The sequence below is a fragment of the Uloborus diversus genome, chromosome 3 (genome assembly GCF_026930045.1).
Source record: "Uloborus diversus isolate 005 chromosome 3, Udiv.v.3.1, whole genome shotgun sequence".
Taxonomy (NCBI): Eukaryota; Metazoa; Arthropoda; class Arachnida; order Araneae; family Uloboridae; genus Uloborus; species Uloborus diversus.
This window is the reverse complement of record NC_072733.1, coordinates 142368137-142386738: the sequence shown is the minus strand read 5'-3', so window position 1 is coordinate 142386738 and position 18602 is coordinate 142368137. Positions and strand designations below refer to the sequence as shown.

Sequence of the window (18602 nt, the reverse complement as noted above, 5' to 3'; positions counted from 1 at the left end):
AAGCTCAGAAATTAGTTGTATAATTAAAGCATTCTATTATAAAAATGTTACATACATTATTAGAGTGGGAGGCAAATTGCATGGCAAGAACTTCATAATATCTTTTCCTCAAGATAGTAAACTACGTTTTTATTATTATGGTTTTTAATTTGTTACTTGCATTCCATTTTGTACAAATTTGCTGCATTGTCATTTCTTGCAATGCATATTGTTTGTTTATTTCTATAAGAATTTAAAGTTTGAAAGAGAGACAGAAATTTCTCACCCCTTAATCCCAATGATAAAAGATTGAGGGAGTCAGAGTGCTTATCTTGGCTGCATCACTCAATAATGTCTTTTTTTTTTCATATTTTTAGAGAAAATTTAAATTTAAATTGCTTGAATTTATTTTGCTGAAAATGAGAATGTTCTTTTTAAAATTAGGTTTGTTTGCAAAGGAAAAAGTTACAACAGAGAGAAAATTTATGTGGTAGAACATACTTTCATGACACGAATTGAAAATAAATATATATATATATATATATATATATATATATATATATATATATATATATATATATATATGTATATGACTGTTTATCCTTTCCCTTTTCATTGATATTCCGCTTGGAGTGGAACTCTATATTAGGTTTTAAAAATTTTCATAATGCCATTTCAGGATCAAAAGAACAACTTGGATCTGATTCAATTAATCATGAAAACGTTTAATGCCAAAAATTTTAACAGGCTGTAAAAAATTAAATCATTTGAGATTTACCGTAAATATTTTGTATGCTTACTTAAATACATAAAAAGAGTAACCATGGCAAGTTTCATTAAATTAAGAGACTGAGGGTGTTGGGCCTTTTTTTTTTTTTTTTTATGATTTTGCATGGAAGGAACCAACAAATAAAATAAGTTTAAGAAATTAATAAAAATATTGAAGAAAATAAGCAGACATAAGGAAAAATTTGTAGGAAAAAAAACCTTCCATAGTAAAAAAGATAGATTAAAATATTTGCAGGATGCAAAAAAAATCGAAATCTCAAACAGGGTATGTAGGCTACGGCAAAGCATGTGTGGCATGTTTCCCAAACATACATTTTTGACAGAAGTTGCAGTGGATGAATACTAAAAGGGAACGGGGCAGGGGGGGAGAATTAGGGATGCACCGGATCATAATTTCTCTAGATATTGGATTCCGGATAATTTATTTTGTTTGCTGGATTTGGATATTTGAACCGGATATCTAGCTTTACCGTTGCTTTTAGTTACCATAGTTTCTTGCGTATAATCCGTGGATTATCCGTTAAAAAAGTATAAAGTTAATGAGGTGCAGTTTATACGATGCCACAGATTATCTGTGATTTTTTCCCCCTCAACAACAACGCATTGAATCTCAATATTTGCAGTAGGATTCACACCAACAGAGACCTTTTCGTCCCTTCCTGTATGTTGTTTCTTTTACACAGCTTGAATGTTCATTTTGCTGCCTGTAGGTTGTTTATTTTACATGGCTTGAATGTTCCTCTTTGTGGTTCAGGCTATGTAAAATAAACAACATCTAGTTAAGGATGAAGCCTTCATTTGCACAAGATTAGACCATTTGCTCCTTTGCCTTAACTGTCTTTTAGTAATTAGGGTACTATAATCACAATTTCAAGAAGAAATCATTATTTTTTAAATTAATTTAGGTTATACTTTAAAAGTTATTACTTCTTCATGTTTGTAATTTAATTGCAAAAAGTGTATGTTAGATCATAACTTTTTTTTTACATCCTATTATCCATAGACTACAAGTACCTCTACTCTTACATTACTAATGTAGTCCACAACTCTAGATTTGTCTTAAGGTTATTTTTGTTGATTTAAGCATGTTTTAAAAATTGATAAAAATTCTGATTATTTTCAATCTTTTGATACAAAAGAAATGCGATCCATCCAGTATCTTTTTAAACACTCAAACAGAAGGTATTGAAGGAAACTTTGTAAACATGTTTTACAATAAAGGAAAAAAAGTGTAAGATAAGGTTTAATTGAATTAAGTAATAAAGTAAATTTTTAAAATAAATGCAGTTTGCATAAGCATACTTTTAATTTACCATTTTATAATCAACAAAAGCTATGTGGCGATTCACTGTGAAAGTTCAAGAAGAACAATGTGTACAATGTGTGCATAATATGTGTACAACAAACTGTGTTGTTTGCACTATTAAAATAATGAAAATAATTGCTTGTACTTGCATACACTTGCCAACCCCTTCGAAGGAAAAAAAAACAGGAGATTCCACTAGAGGTATATAGGTGATTCACCAGTGGCATATTATAGAACAGAATTATTAAATAATGCTTCTAAATAACATGAATACTAAATTTAAAGTGAAATGGGGATTTTCCCAGATGTAAGCTAATTGGTAGCAGCATGAAAATGTACTGCAAAGGAAAAACCAATAAGGAGTGAATTTGTTTAAAGTTACGTGCATTCCCCAGTCTCTACCAAAAAAGAAGTAGCTACAAAAATTTAATTACTAAAATCCGGAAAAAAAATCCAATATATAATGAAAATAAAATATAAAAAAGTAGGTATAGAGTAGCATATGTTGAAATAACTTCAAACTTTCAAAATAATTGTAATATTTTCAAGATGCAAAAGGATTGAAATCTGCTGCAATTTTCGACAAAACATGTGCTTTGTTCCACATACAATGTGGAAAGCTTGAAAAAAAAAAATTTTTTACTAAATGAGTTATTAATTGGAAAAATTCTTATTCCCCGATATTGGTAGATGACTGGAAAAGGGCGCCATCTATTGAGGAGTAAAATGTTTTGATTGACTGAAAAAACTGCAAAAACAGGAGAAAACCATAAAAAAACGGGAAATAGGGAGATGGAAGGATGGGAGGAAAAACGAGAGTCTCCCATAAAAAACAGTATAGTTGGCAAGTATGCACTTGTACCATTTATCAACTCTAAGATTTTGCATGCAAGCAAATAGTTTTAAAATTATAACATGAAGACTGAAAAATCACACATAAAATTTAATTGGCGGCACGAGTTCCCCTCTCTCCACTGGGGATTTTCGTGTTTTGATCAGAAGCTCTTAATGTATGGGTGTGCTAATTTTTAAAACTACGTACATGTTTTTCTAGTTTCTTCAAAGAGTTCGATTAGACTACCTAAAGAAATATCAAGAATAAATGAAAAGTATTTACAAAGCAAAACTATTTTAAAATTACTTGATGTGGCTTTATAACTTTTGCAATTTGAGGAGCTAGAAATATATCAGGGTCTTCAGGAGGATGACCAACATTTACTAAAACTCTCCCTTCCTCATCTGGCAGATTAAAACAGTCATTTGTATGTGCTCCACTATTGTTTGGATCTTCAGCAGTACCATCTGCTTCAACTTCGCCTTCGTCACTAAGAACCATAATATCATCATCTTTTTTCTCAGAATCTTCACTGTCACTTTCATTCCCAGAACTAGAACTTGAGATATCAATGATATTATCTACAAAGAAAATGACAAAGATAAGTCAAGCACACAGTAAAAGAAATTTCAAATGGATCTTTTGTTCAAAATTCTACTCTATCATACAATGCGCATGAGATAAAGGTTCTACTTTGGTCATGACTAAGGGGCAAAACTGACCACAGGGTTCATACTCAATTTGGATAAAAAATTTCCATGATTTTTCATGACTTCATAAAAATTTTCATTACCTTGTTACACAAAGAGAATAGTACTATTTAATGTAAAACTTGTCAATTTTCGGAAATCAGCATTAGAAAAACTTTTAGGGGAGTGCCACAACCTCATTGGAGCACTTGTGACTGGAAAAATATCAGAGCATACTGCTGAAAGTAATAAATTCTTATTTGCCTTCATCACATAAATTCTAGTAAAATAAAAATATAGTGAATGTAATACACTGATGTTTAAATGTCCAATAAATATTTAATAATTAGGGTAGAATAGTAATGAATGGGACAAAAATTGAATGAGTCATCACTAAGTTTAAAATAACAAATTTACATCATAAAAATGTTGTGTCAATAGTGCATCTAATTACCCAGGTAACTAAACAGCATATTCGTTCATTAAATTAAGGCCACTTTTTTCAGTAATTTCATTTTTCCAAACCAGATATTTCAGCTGGTCAAAAGGATCAATTTTGAGAGCTGTATGTTGGGCACCACTGTTTTAGAGTATTAGAATTCCCCTATTTCTATGTTCTATTGCCTGACTAAAGTCTTCATTTTAAAGCCTTCAACATATCAAGACAAACTCTGATAAATTCAATAATGAAATTTTTACAAGTAGTTGAAGCGAACTTGGATGCAATTGAATTACACTTTTTGAGGGGGCGTGGCAAAATCAAGAACGTACAAGTCCACTACTACAAAATATAAAATATAAGAAATGCTGAAAATAATGGTGAGTTCAAAATTAGTGATGCCCCAGTAGTAAAATCACATCACAAAAAAAAGGCGAGCGGCTGTTACAAAAGGGGATGAAATTGGATTCCAAAACTCGGATTTGTTTTTGAGATTGTTCAATTTATATGCAATATTACTAAATCCTTCAACATTTCTTTCTCTTTTTTTGCTATTGTTACTTTCTTTCTGCCTAAGACATTTTTCCATGACTTAAAATAAATTTCCATGACTTGTAATGAAAATATTAATTTTCCATGACTTTTCCAGGTCTGATTTTTTTTTTTTTTTTTCTCATAACTTTCCAGGATTTCCCATGATTCGTACGAACCGTGTGACCAATAGTCCCAAAGCCCTGAAAAGTGGAACCAGGAATTAGGACAAAACATGGCCAAAGACAAAAGAGGTTGAAGAAGACTCCTTGCTCCAGTCTCATTTCCGAAATAGCAGCACTTGATCATTATTCATATTCTGCAATTTAAGTACAAACTTTTTTCTTTACTGACAGCTGTTCCATACATTAAAATATTTACAAGATACAAAAGGATTGAAATCTCCAGTAAGGAAAGCAATTATCTGTGTTTAAATCTGCCATCTTTCTAAAAAAATATTAAGTAATTTCATAATTATTACAACAAAAAGTAAAATAAGCTTATCTTCTGTAACAAGCATTAAATTAACTTTCAACTGCCCAAATTATTTTTAAAAGGAAAAAGGATTAAAATGTTAAAGACTGGAAGTAATTTCTCGTGATATACAAAAGGGTAGCTTTCGCTTTTTTTTTTTTTTTTTTTTGAGATGCGTTGTACCTAGTAAACTAGATGAATGCATAATTTGTATGCCAAATACATAGTAATTGGCAGCCCTACGGATATGTCGCTCAAAAGTAGGGTGCATTTTATTTTTTTAAAGGTGTCACTTTCTCACTAGCACCTTCTAATTTTTTTTCTTTAGCTCCAAAACAATCATGTACACTGGCCTCAAAAAATTTAGGTACAACATGATTGTCGAAGCTTCTGTGCTGATCACAGAAGAGTCCAGATTTACATTGGAGAGTGATTCAGGACATCTAACTAATCTGGGGGATACCATCAATCCGACACTGTTGAAAGACATAGTTATAGAGGTGGTGGAATCACATGGTTTGGGCAGGGATCTCGCTCAGTGGTCACACTGACCTGCATGTGTTCCATGGTGAAACTCTGACTGGACTGAGATATCAGGATCAGATCCTTGATCCATGCGTCCTACCATATGCTGGTGCTGTTGGTAATGACTTCATTCTGATGGATTGATAACAAACATTCTCACTGAGCTCGGATTGTTGAGGAGTATCTTGAGGATCACAGTTTGGAACAAATAGAAAAAATGACCAGCTCGATCTCCAGACCTGAATTCGATAGAACATCTTTGGAACTATCTTTATAGACAGGTTGCTACTTTAAATCCTCCTCCAAGGTCGTTACAAGAGCTGGAACAAGGCTTACTCTATGTCTGGTCGCCGCTTCCTATTCCAGTGTCCGACAACTTAATAAACAGCATGGAAACGATGCCGCCAATGCATTCAAGTTGGGGGGAGCCACATTCCTTATTAGAACCCATTTTTGCATTGTTTCTATGATATTTTACTACATAACACTATGATGTGCTGTTTTCTCAAAGAATGGACTTTTCCATAAACATTGCTTTCTTTTGTTATAAATCAGTTTCGCAATACACTTATACAAATTTCTATGACGCATTCAATTGAAAAATTATTCAATGCACCTATCCTCCAAATTTTTTGTTTCTTCATTCATTCATTTGCAAATTAGACGCAAAATATCGGTTGTACCTCAACTTTTTGAGGCTAGTGTATCTTAAAAATGGAAACTGAATAACTTTTACGGGTACTTCATTCTCTCAAATAGAAATGTTTTTTTCTTCTTACACAGATGCTATCAATGGCTTCTTTTCTGAGAGAACAAAAGTTCTTTTTAGTTGTTTATAATATGAAAAAATAAATAAATATCAGTACAAAATTTAGCTTTGTATATATTTGCTATTGTAATTTCAGGTAGATAAGCCGCCCTACCGTATATGCCGCACGTACAATAATTCGAAAACAAAAAACAAAAGTGCGTCGGATAAGCTGCCCCATCATATATGCCGCAGAAGAGCATATCAAAACATGCAGGGGTGTGGCCAGAGGATATTTGGGTCCATTAACGGACCCTTCACAAAAATCCGATCAACCAAAACAGACCTTTCCCAAAATCCGGATCAAATAAAACAGACCCTTCACAAAATTCTGATAAACAAGAACGGATCTTTCACAAATTGTTCCTTAAAAGAGCAGATCTAAAAGCAAAATAACACATATTGCCGTGTATAAAACCGATAATTTTGGGAAATAAATATGATGCTAGTTGTTTCTTTCTTAAAAAGAAATTAACAGATGAAAATGTTCGGTTTTATAAGTAATTTTGTTTGTTGGTTTTATCACAGCTGATTAGCAGTGGTGTTGTAAACTTTTCTGTAAAAGCGTTGGTAAGAACTTGTTGGTAAGCACTTGTCTCCCCGCTCATGATTTAATAAACAATAATAATAATAATATCTATCAGCGAAATGAACTTAGAACTGCAAATGGATAGTAAGGGTGGGGAAAAAATATGATCACTTCAGATAGGGTTACCAACTTCAAAATTATCGCCACTTAGTGTCTGGCGTTCAACCTTTATAATGACTTGATTAGAAAATACTCTCATCATTTTACCAGCTTGTCAATATTTGCGTTTTTACAGTGTTTAACTGTTATTTTGGGAGAAAATTACATGGATTTGATTTTTCGATGCTAACAAGGATGATTTACTTTTAATAAACTTTTTTACTTTCCGTTTTTTTTCCCCTTTAGACGTCTATATTTTGAAAAATGCAATCTTTCAACATCTGACATGAGAAGAATATTTTGTTCTTTTTTCAAGCTTATTTCACTTTATTAGGATGCAAATAAATGGAATATCTCTTTATTTTTGTTAGAACGCTCATTTCAAGTTTTTAAAGCAAAATTCCATTTTCTTTTATGAATCAAAAATTAAAATAAAATGCTGAATTGATGGTTTATTTATTTATTTATTTTGCTTCAACTGTGTCCACAGATATTAATATGTTAATCATAGGATTTTAAAATGCAAATAATTTTATCAGAAATATTTCTTTTACAAGCCGTTTTAATACTTTTGAGAATTGCGATCTCTTTGCATCTGCTATGGGATTGATGATATGATTTTTCGAATTTTTGATGTTTAATATGCTTTGTTAAGAAAATAAAATCTCTTTTTATTTCTGTTAAAATCACGGAATTTATAAGTTTTAAAAGAAATTCTGTGCTTTTTAAAAGTCTCTTGGATCAAAAAAATAAATGCTGAACCCTTGTCTGAATTTTATTATTTTTTTGTTTACAGAAATAATTCTAGTTTAATTTAACATAATGTAGAATGGAAGATAAATATTGATACTTGAGAGAGCGATGCCCCCCCCCCCCCGAGCTAAAAACTAGAAAAACACCCCAGAATGATATTTTCAACATAGAAGTGGAAAACACTTAACTTTAAGTTTAAATGATGCAGTTTGTGCCATCTCTAAATTCTAAAATTTCGTTTTAACAATTTTATTTTTGAAAAATTATTTGTTTTTTCACAAAATAAATTCATTTTTCACAAAAAAACGGATTTTGTGAAAAACCCTGGACAGACCCCTGACATGGCACCCCTCCTCCCCTCTATATTTCTCTCACTTTCTATGCACAGATGCAATCATTTATTAAAATAGGAACGAAACTGTAACAAGGGACTATGCTTGATAGAGGGTGTGAAATGGAGTGAACTTCGTGTAAAAAAGAGAAGATCGTAAAACGCTACGGTCACGCAAAAAGCCTGATGCTTACATCTACATTTGGTTGGATGAGAAGTTTCGGATCATCGTGTTATACTTAGTAGTACACCGAAAAATAGTTTAACTATTATCAATTGATTTTTTTTTAAAGTTATATTTGAGACATTAATCAAAAAAGTTAACAATTCTTTCATTTTTCAGCCTTGTGAAGCGTATGATACCATCACAAATCTGGCAACATTGCAAAGAATAACAACTTCGAAAAGCGGTGAAATCGCCGGAACTTAACGCAGGTTTAAGAGCAGTTTAATGAGCAAACCATGTTTCATGGTGCAATTTAAGAGATCTATTAACGTTTGAATGAATTCTAATACTGCCACTCGATTGTGTGAACTAATGAAACACTAGGAAAGGGGGAGGGGGATTTCTTCAGATACAACGCCATGGAAGATACGCCGCACATGCTAAATTTCAACTTTAAAAAACTTATAAGCTGCGTCGTATCTACCCGAACTTATGGATGAATTATTTAAATACAACTTTTTCTAAATCATTATTGCAAGTTTTTGTTTTTAATTATTTTTATTTTTCTCTTCCAAAATTTTTCCAAATATGTAAATATCCGAAACTATTTTCCAGTTAACTATGCATATTCTATTATTTTTACTTTTCAAGCAAGTTTTTACATCAATAGAATGATTTTGGTACTGTGTCACAGTAAAAGAAATGCACATTGAAGGGGGTATTCTAGTCCAGAAATTCAAAAAAATCTATTTTTTCTTTCTTTCATATTCTGAAAGTTTAGACCTTTAAGAATAAGTTTCTAAGAGGATTTATGGAAACTGAAATTATTTTTGGAGTTATAGTTAATTTTGTTAAAATAAACTCTTTTGTTGAAATGAGACTGCAAACTTTAAAAGCGTTTTTCTCGAAACTAGTTTTTTCGATACGATTGACAAGATATCTCAAGTTCTAATGCACCGATTTACTTGAAATTCGGTACAGACTTTCTTAGTACTATCAAAATTGCCTCAACGTAGGGGTTTTTGTATTTTTTGATTTTTATTGCTTTTTAAAAAGTACCAAGGTTTAAAAAAGGAGCCAAAAATTGAACTTTTTTTATGAAAACGATGCCATTTTGAGAAAAAGATAATTCTACATCCTTGTTTAATAAGAAGTAACCTTAACTGTGTTTCAGATCACCAGAAGGATTGGGATCATGTCAACCAGGAGACGCCCCCCCCCCTTTTTTTTCAGAGTCCCCACTTTACCAGCCTCCACCAACTTCAATTTTTTTTCGAAACTATTATGCATTTTTATACTTTTTAAGTATCAATAAAAAACTAATAAAAATGGATAATGAAAATAGCAACTGGTTTTTTTCTATTACACCCGTAAAATCACCTTAAAATCAAGCCTCTAGACTAGAATACCCCTATAAACTAACAGCCAATGTCAAATGAGTAAACTTGAAAACTCATAAATTAAAAACTATTTACTATTTGCAGCCAATACCGAAAAAATACTAGTATTCTACCTCAGCAAATACTGGTACACTCAAACATGTTTTTGTGCAGAGGATAGGGACTGCATAAAAAAAATTCTCTTAGAAAATACAGTTGATTTTCTATTTAACGGCTTTCAAGGGAGAACAAAAAATCGTCCTTATATAGAATGCTTCTAAAACTACAGTAGAGCATCCGGGATCGTGAAAAGTTCGCTTTAAATAGAGAAAGCCCTTAAATAGAGTATAGTTAAACATAGAACCAACTATAACTCAAAATGTTATATTACTAAGAATTGTTTTTTTAAAAGAATTCAAGACGTAGGAGCTACTTCTAATCTCGCTAAACATTTATAACCTGATTTTCAAATACACATGCCAACATTTTTTAATACTTTATTTACATGTGCTCTTGCGGCCCGTCTTGACTAGTGGTCAGAGGAGTCTAGCTGCGATGAGGCAGTTCCGGGTTCGAATCCCGGCTCGGTCATGGATGTACTTTCTCTCTCTTGTCCTTTCTTTGTATGAATGTGTTGTGGTGCTGTGAATGGATGCCTACCCTTAACCTTTAAACGGGTCCTTTGGCATATGTGTACTGTGGAAGTCGAACTTCACACCAAATTACAATACAGTTGGAAAAGTGAAGCAGCGCACCCTAATTGCCAGCTTAGCTGGCACAAGACAACAGCAGCATGTGCTCTTATTTTCCACATAGAAAACTTTTTAAAACATATAACCTACATCCTTCATAGTTTCACAGCAAACTTTCTAGCAGTAAACTGGCTCAAAATCCCTTTCATTACTTGAGGTACCTACCTCACACTCGTTTCATAACAATAGATAACTGTCAATTACATCCCAATTAGAGTGAAATTTTCATATTCTGTACAAAAAAGTCGCACAGAAGAAAAAAAACGCACTAAAAGAGGTTTGAGTGAAATTGAAAAATAGCTCAAAATACAATATTTAGTATATTATTGGAATTGCGATAACTAATGCTAATCCTTTCATGGTTCCACCAAAATTTTTTAGATGTTTTAATTAAATATGCAAATATCTTTGAAAACAAATTCCAGTTCATTATACCGGGTGATTATAAAAAAACTTTGCCAACATCTGCACTTCTAGCGTCCGTTCTATTTAACCGATCAAGATGATATTTCAAATATAGTTCTTTTGAGATATGCGCTCGAGATTCTGTGAATGGCAACACAGTGGCCCTCGCGGTTACAGTTACAGTGACAGAAACTCGAAGTTTTCGAATGGCAACGCCTACTTTTTACCATCGCAAAATGTTCAGCGCATGCGAAAACCCTAAATAGCGTTGAAACTGTACCGATATGTCTAAAAACTGACGTGTTCTGCAAACACAAAAAAGAGTTCTGAAAACCGGCCAATAAAACACGATCTGGGCGCACGCAATAAATTTGCATGTGACAGAGTCAAGAAACCAATCACAGAGCGCCGGTCGCCAGATATTCAGTGTAGGAAACCTATAAAATACCAAGCGGGTATGCGAAGTCGTCATTCGGGAACTCGCACATGCTGACGATATGAGTCTTCCGAGGAAAGTTCGCGGTGAATTGATCAAACTCTATTACCAAAATGGGATGAACGCTGCGGAAGCCTTGCGTGTGTATCGCCGCAATCATCGACAACGACGCGGCCCATGTACTCTGCAAGCTCTGCGTGATTTAGTGCGGAAATTCGAAGATACAGTAGAGCGCCGATTATCCGAACTCCAATTAACCGAACTTCCAATTATCCGAACCGTGTTTTTCGCCTTTTAAAATTTTTTAACCGAACTTCCAATTATCCGAACCGTGTTTTTCGCCTTTTAAAATTTTTTTCCGAACTTTATGCGAACGGCATATTTTTCATCCAAAACCTAATTTTTTTTTTCTGTCCCTTCTAACCAAGCTTTCAATTACGTACGTACTCTTTTTTTCACCCTGTTATCTATCGTTTTTCTTTTCTTTCTTGGCATACAAATTTTAATCCGGAAACTGCAAGGTATTTTTGGGGAGTTTTGTTAGTGGGAAGAGAGAACACAAAAGGTTTGAAGAAAGGGGTTGAGAAACCAAGGTCAAAGCACAAAATTCCTGTTTGCATTCTTCTCCCCCCACCCTCGCTGTGGACACGTGGGGAAAAACTGGTTTGTGTGACGTATCTACGTTGACAAAGTGAGTTGCTCAGAATCATGTGCTCTGCTTTTTTTTAGAGTTTGTTATCGTCGATATCGGTTGCTAGCCGCTGTTAATTCTTGTTGTTAATAGAGTTGTTAGTGGTTGTTACTAAAGGTTTCTTGATAGCGGTTGTTGATTGCACCAGCGATCTAGCTCATTTCTTTTTCTGCAACGAAGGTGAAAAGATGTCTGGAAAGCGAAAAAGAGTTGTTCTTTCGCTAGGAGACAAAGGAAAGATATTGAAGAGGCTGAAAAATAATGAAGCCGCTTCAAAATTAGCAGCGGAGTTTGGTGTAGGAAAGTCTACAATATCAGATATAAAAAAGAATGAAGAATCAATTATGAAGTATTTAACGGGACTTGAAAGTGAGCAAGGAAGCTTAGATAGAAAATCGATGAAAAAATCCTTTGATGATAAAGTAGATAAAGCTTTGCACATGTAGTTTTTGCAGAAACGCTCATCTGGTCATCCCATTTCTGGACCCTTATTATGTGAGAAGGCACTATTTTTCAACGAAAAGTTGAATGGAGAAAATACTAATACATTTCAAGCAAGTTCTGGGTGGCTTAGAAATTTTAAGCTACTGCATGGTATACGCGAAATCGGATTGCATGGTGAAAAATTATCTGCATCTACAGAGTCTGCTACGAAATTCGTAAAAGAATTTATTGAATTTGTAAAATCAGAAAAATACGAAGAAGAATTTATTTACAATGCAGATGAGACCGGCCTGTTTTGGAGATCTTTACCCCGAAAAACATTAGCATCTGGGTTCGAAAAAAGTGCTTCTGGAACTAAATTAAACAAAGAAAGAGTCACAGTTCTTAATTGCGCAAATGCAACCGGTAACCATCGAATACCATTGTTCGTGATAGGACATTTAAAGAAGCCTCGATGTTTTAATAATTGGAAAAATCTGCCAGTAATTTACACTTCTCAAAGGAAGGTTTGGATGACATCAGAAGGTTTCATTGATTGGTATGATCACACATTCATTCCTAAAGTTAAGACACATCAAGAAGATATGAAGAAAGAGGGCAGAGTACTCCTACTTCTTGATAATGCACCTTCACATCCGTGTGCAGATACCCTTGAACGGGAAAATGGGAAGTTCCGAGTAAAGTTTTTGCCACCTAATGTTACATCACTGATGCAACCCATGGATCAGAGTGTAATAGAGACATTTAAGCGCTTTTATAGAAAGCAAATGTTGAGAAAGATGCTTCTATCAGAAGACACTGAAGAGCCTGATTCCCAGAATGCCAAAAACATTAATTTAAAAGATTGTTGCATTATGGCTGCCGATTCCTGGAAGCTTGTAAAATCATCAACGTTAAAAAATGCCTGGAATAAAATTTTAAACAGGGAAAAAATTGATACTGGAGCAGAAGCATCTGATAAGGAAAATGAGGAGTGTAAAACTATAAAAGAGATGGGAAGAATCCTAAATTATGAGGAAAAAGAAATTAACCTTTAGGCTACGGCAACTATACAATTATCTTTTCCCTCTCCCTACGGCTCAAAGCTTTCTTAGTTCCTTCCCCCCCCCCGAATAGGACAGCATAAAGGGGGCGATGTCCACTTCGACCGCTGAGCTCTCCGCAATACAGGGTTACTATAGTGGGACACTATACTTGGCTAGTCATCACTTATTCAATGGTTTGAAAATAATTTTTTTCCCTCCTTGTTCCTTATGGGGTTCTCTAGGTTTAGATTTTCTGTAAGTATATTTGGTTCAGTTTTAAAATTGAAATCACTGAAATAACGCTTCTCATCTAACCTAAGGCTAACGACAACAAAATAATAAATATCAAACTCTGTTTGTGAGGTAGACCACTGGATTCAATAAATGCCAGATGTCCTTATCTATGCGCTAAAATGCGGAGGTAAATAGCGTTCAACTGAGACCAAAGCCATTGTAAATACAATGTAGAATACCTTAGATTCAAGGGAGGCAACTTTGCTTTTCAGCTTGGCTATTCAGAAAAATGATGACACTAATACGTGTCCAAGAAAGAATCCACAATAATAGCGAACAATTCCTTGGTTTGCTTTTCTGAGCAGGTGCAAGCGGAATATACTTGAACACCGTATTCATTTACATAAAGAACGTTAGCGCTTATCTATCTTTTAGAGCATGCAAGGCACCCTTTTTTGTATATGAAGCTGGCGTTTCAAAGTCAATCACTGTCGAGTGAGATAATATGGAGAGACAGCCTACAAATCCCCTGATATCCCCATTCACTCTTCCAATTGTGGTTGAAATACCTCTAGTAATTGTTGAAGGATTACGTTCCGCTCCCTTCACAATTCACAAGAAAAATATCTGGGCAAATTTGTTTTAAATTCCAAGTCTTTCCTCTTTTCAACATTTCCTATTTATGTACTATCTTTATAATACATTTTCACTACCCAGTACGTTGTTATTTGTGAGTAAGAGAAGTAAAAAAAAAAAAAAAACGCATGAGTAAACAGAAAACCAACCTCTTTCTTCCATTTTTTACTGGCATAAACAGTTCCAAATGTAAGAATTAATTAACAGAAGAAAAAAAAAACAGACATTAGACTCTCATTGAAAACTGAGTAAGATATATCAGGTGCTCTTATAAATCTTTTCACTTAACCTCTCTTTTTTTTTTTTTTTTTGCGCAAGTCGGAAAGAGGAGCAACCTACTTTGATTTAAAAATTAACATTTTAAGCCCCTTAAATACAAACAGGGGGAAAACTGAATGCACAAATTTATACTTTATTAACTGCTTTATAAGGCCATAACGTTTAAGAATTCCTAAGTTGAACCATAAAATTAAAAAATTCAGCGAAAAAAAAATCCTCGTAAACGTGCCCCGGTGTACCATACTTATTTTGTTTCATTCAGCATATCCTTAGTCCTTTTGACTTTCTACTGAAATAATATTCGCTATAGACAAAATATCAAGGAAATACATTTATATTTTCTAAAATATCAAAATTAAGTTTTTATGCTTTTCACTCAATAAGTGATCAATTAGATAGATTTTGAGGCGTAGCGAAGGGGGGGGGGGGATTAAAAACACCCCTCAGAGCCCTTGATTTTACATTCTTGCCATCCCTAGTGCAATAACTTTTACATATGAAAAGGCTCGTTTTGAACAGAAAACCCCCTCCAGAAGATAATTCTGGCTGTGCTAGTGACTCTTTTTATAATAAAAAAAAATGAGCATTTAGTCTAACTTTCAATTTTCAAACCAAAAGATTCACGACACAGATTCTTAATTGAACCTCTCTCTCAAATTTATTGATTTTAGAATGTTTTCCATGTTTTGTTGAAATGGTATTACAAATAATTTTCAGTTAAAATGTAAATAAAGAAATAAATGAAACGTGGCAAATCGCAAATTGATAAGTTGTTTCTTATTCAGCATGATATTCATTTTCAAAAAGTTAGCAAAATAAGATATGCTTTTCAAGTGTTTAATTATTTTTATAAAACCATAACAAAAGAAATATTTTGGAGAATGATGTTTCTTGCGCTCTGCTCCCTAAATATCTACACTGCTTAAACTAAATAGGTGTTTTGTACTCAGTAAAATATGCTGTTATTAATTATAGGAAGCCTTACTATTGGGTTATTAAACAGAAAAAGGCTATCAAAAATTTTTCTCTCCTTCAAGTATTTTACTTCTGCTTAACTTTCTCCCCTCTTTTTCGAAACTTCGCCACACATTCCTTCACTGGGAACAAAACTATGCCAAACGCCTCTGATTGACAGACCCCCAAAAGGGGTGTAGTGCGTTTCATTCATTTTCTCCCTGCGTAGGCGTGTGTGAAAGGATTATCAACTGCGGGAAGTAACTGGAGGGGGAAGGGAAGGACTGGTACAGACGTTGTACCACAGCCGTAGGAAGAGAGCACTTTTTGTCGGTACAGCATATGTACCGCCGTTGGCTAAAGGTTAATGAGTGGCTAAATTGTGACATGCAAGACCCTGGATATCAGATTTTAAATGACAATGAGATTGTGGCTGAGATTGAAGGCGAAAATGAAGAAAATAAAAATGAAATTGAAAATGAATGCTCTGAAAATGACCCAGGTCCATCACATAGCGAAGCCTTTGAATGCTTGGAAAAAGCTATGAAATGGCTCGAAAGGCAGAAAGACGCTGATCCTATTCAAGCAATGCATTTAAGAAGCATTAGAGATATGGCAGCATTGAAAAGAATGTCTTCTTTGAAGCAAGAAAAAATCAAAAGCTTTTTTACTTAAATTATAATCTTTTTTAAAAAAAAGACAAAAAAAAGTTTAAAAAATGAAAAAAAGACAAAAAAAAGTTTAAAAAATGAAAAAAAGACAAAAAAAAAACATTTTTAAACACGCCAGCACTAACAGTGTTGCCAGTCCTAAGCCTGGATAAAGTGTGAAGGTTTTTGTATAGATAGGGATATCCTTTAAATTGTCTGTCCAATTATCCGAACTTTTGCTTATCCGAACTAGGGTCAGTCCCGACGTGTTCGGATAATCGGTGCTCTACTGTACAGGCTGCACCTGTGACAAACAGCGCTCCGGACGGCCAACTGTTTCTGAGGACGTTGTCATGGAAGTGCACCATACAGTGACTACAGGACACACAGACACCGCAAGAGGCATAGCACGCGTGTTGGATATTCCGAACTCAACGGTCCGCAAGCTCTTGCGCTCGGTACTTCACGTTTCCCTATCGGTTCCAGCGCGTCCAGATGTTGGAGCCGGGTGACCCACAACAACGTCTGGACTTCGCAAATGAATTTTTGTTACGATATGATGCGGATAACGATTGGCCACTTCGCATACTATGGACGGACGAGGCACATTTCACCTTAAATGGCAGCATTAACACAAAGAATTGTGTGCACTGGGGAGAGACGAATCCTCATGCTGTGGTGCCAGTACCATTATATGACGCCAAAGTGACTGCGTGGTGCGGCATTACAGCTACATTTGTTCTGGGCCCGTTCTTCTTTGAGGAAACGACCCCGACTGGCCTTGCAACATGTCCTGTAACGGGCCGTCGGTATGCAGCCATGCTGGAAAATTATGTCTTACCGGAGTTGCGTCGGCTGAATGCACTCAATGACATTGTTTGGATGCAAGATGGCGCACCTCCACATATAGCGAGGTCAGTTAAAAGGCTCCTGGATCAGCATTTTGGTGATCGCATCATCTCACGCCATTATCCTTTTCTGTGGCCTGCGCGATCCCCAGATCTGACACCTATGGATTTCTGGTTTTGGGGCTATCTCAAATCCAGAGTTTATCTGTGCAATCCTCAAACATTGTCGGACTTAAAGGATTCTATACGGCGTGAGATTGGAAACATCCCTCGTACCATGTTGCGTGCAGCGACATTGTCCACCGTCTCCCGCATGCAATACGTAATTGGCTGTGATGGCACTCATGTGGAAAATGTTTAAAATTAATAAAGATTTTTTTTTCTCTATGTGTTCTCATCATTGAGCAGTGTCTTGTCTCTGTCGTATGCATTATTCCTCCGTGCGCCTTGAAGAACTGTTTGTATGTGTATAACACGTCGGTTTTCGGACATATCGGTACCGTTTCAACGCTATTTAGGGTTTTCGCATGTGCTGAACATTTTGCGATGGTAAAAAGTAAGCGTTGCCATTCGAAAACTTCGAGTTTCTGTCACTGTAACTGTAACCGCGAGGGCCACTGTGTTGCCATTCACAGAATCTCGAGCGCATATCTCAAAAGAACTATATTTGAAATATCATCTTGATCGGTTAAATAGAACGGACGCTAGAAGTGCAGATGTTGGCAAAGTTTTTTTATAATCACCCGGTATATACAGGGTTAGCATAAAAGAATACCCCGGTTTTAAAAAACACATGAAAACGAAGATAAACTGTGTACGCCTTTTGTAACCCGACAGAACATCAGTGGCCCAACGAAGTGGGGGGTTTTGGGAATAAAAACACCTTGGGTTTATACACTCTTGGTTTTTACATTTTTGCCAATCCTAATACAGTAATAAAAACACGTATAAGAACTATTGTGAGCAATATACCAGCTCTATAAGGAATTTCTGGCTGTGCTAGTACAGAACGTACAGGTTTAAGTAGTTACGTATGTTCAAAAAAACTTGGACAGTTAATCTTTATTTTTATGTATCATTTCGAGTGGTTAGTGTAATAATTTATGAAACATAATTTTTTTAAACCGGGATATTCTTTTATGCTCTAGCCCTGTATTCTACTAATTCGTATTCTAGAAGCCACATTTTAATATCAATCGATTGGTATTTTACCTCAACAAATGCCAGTACCACTAAATTATAAAACAGCTCAGAAAACTGATATTCGGTTTACCAGTATTGAGATCACTACAGCTGATCGTTTTATGATCCTATTCAGAAAATCTTAATCAATCTTAAAATATTTTAAATTCTTATATTTGGAAATTTTGTTTTAAAAAAATCTCGCAAACTCTAGCTCATATAAAACTTAATTCATGATATTTTAATGCAAAATTTTAACAAAAATTTTCCCACATTATTTGACGCAACTGTTGATACATTCACTGGACAATTCAATTTTCCAAAACGTAAAAGAAAAGTGTGAGGAAAAAATATAAAACCTAAACTAAGCACAA

At 34.4% G+C, this 18602-nt stretch overlaps 1 protein-coding gene across 1 annotated transcript in view; it reads right to left on the bottom strand.

Annotated features, from left to right (window-relative positions):
* The window catches only part of LOC129218968 (uncharacterized), a 245497-nt gene that overhangs the window by 137029 nt on the left and 89866 nt on the right, over window positions 1–18602 (bottom strand). Inside the window, exon 6 of the mRNA XM_054853288.1 lies at window positions 3216–3490. Within this exon, the coding sequence (XP_054709263.1) occupies window positions 3216–3490 (275 nt within the window). The remainder of the gene's footprint in view (window positions 1–3215; window positions 3491–18602) is intronic.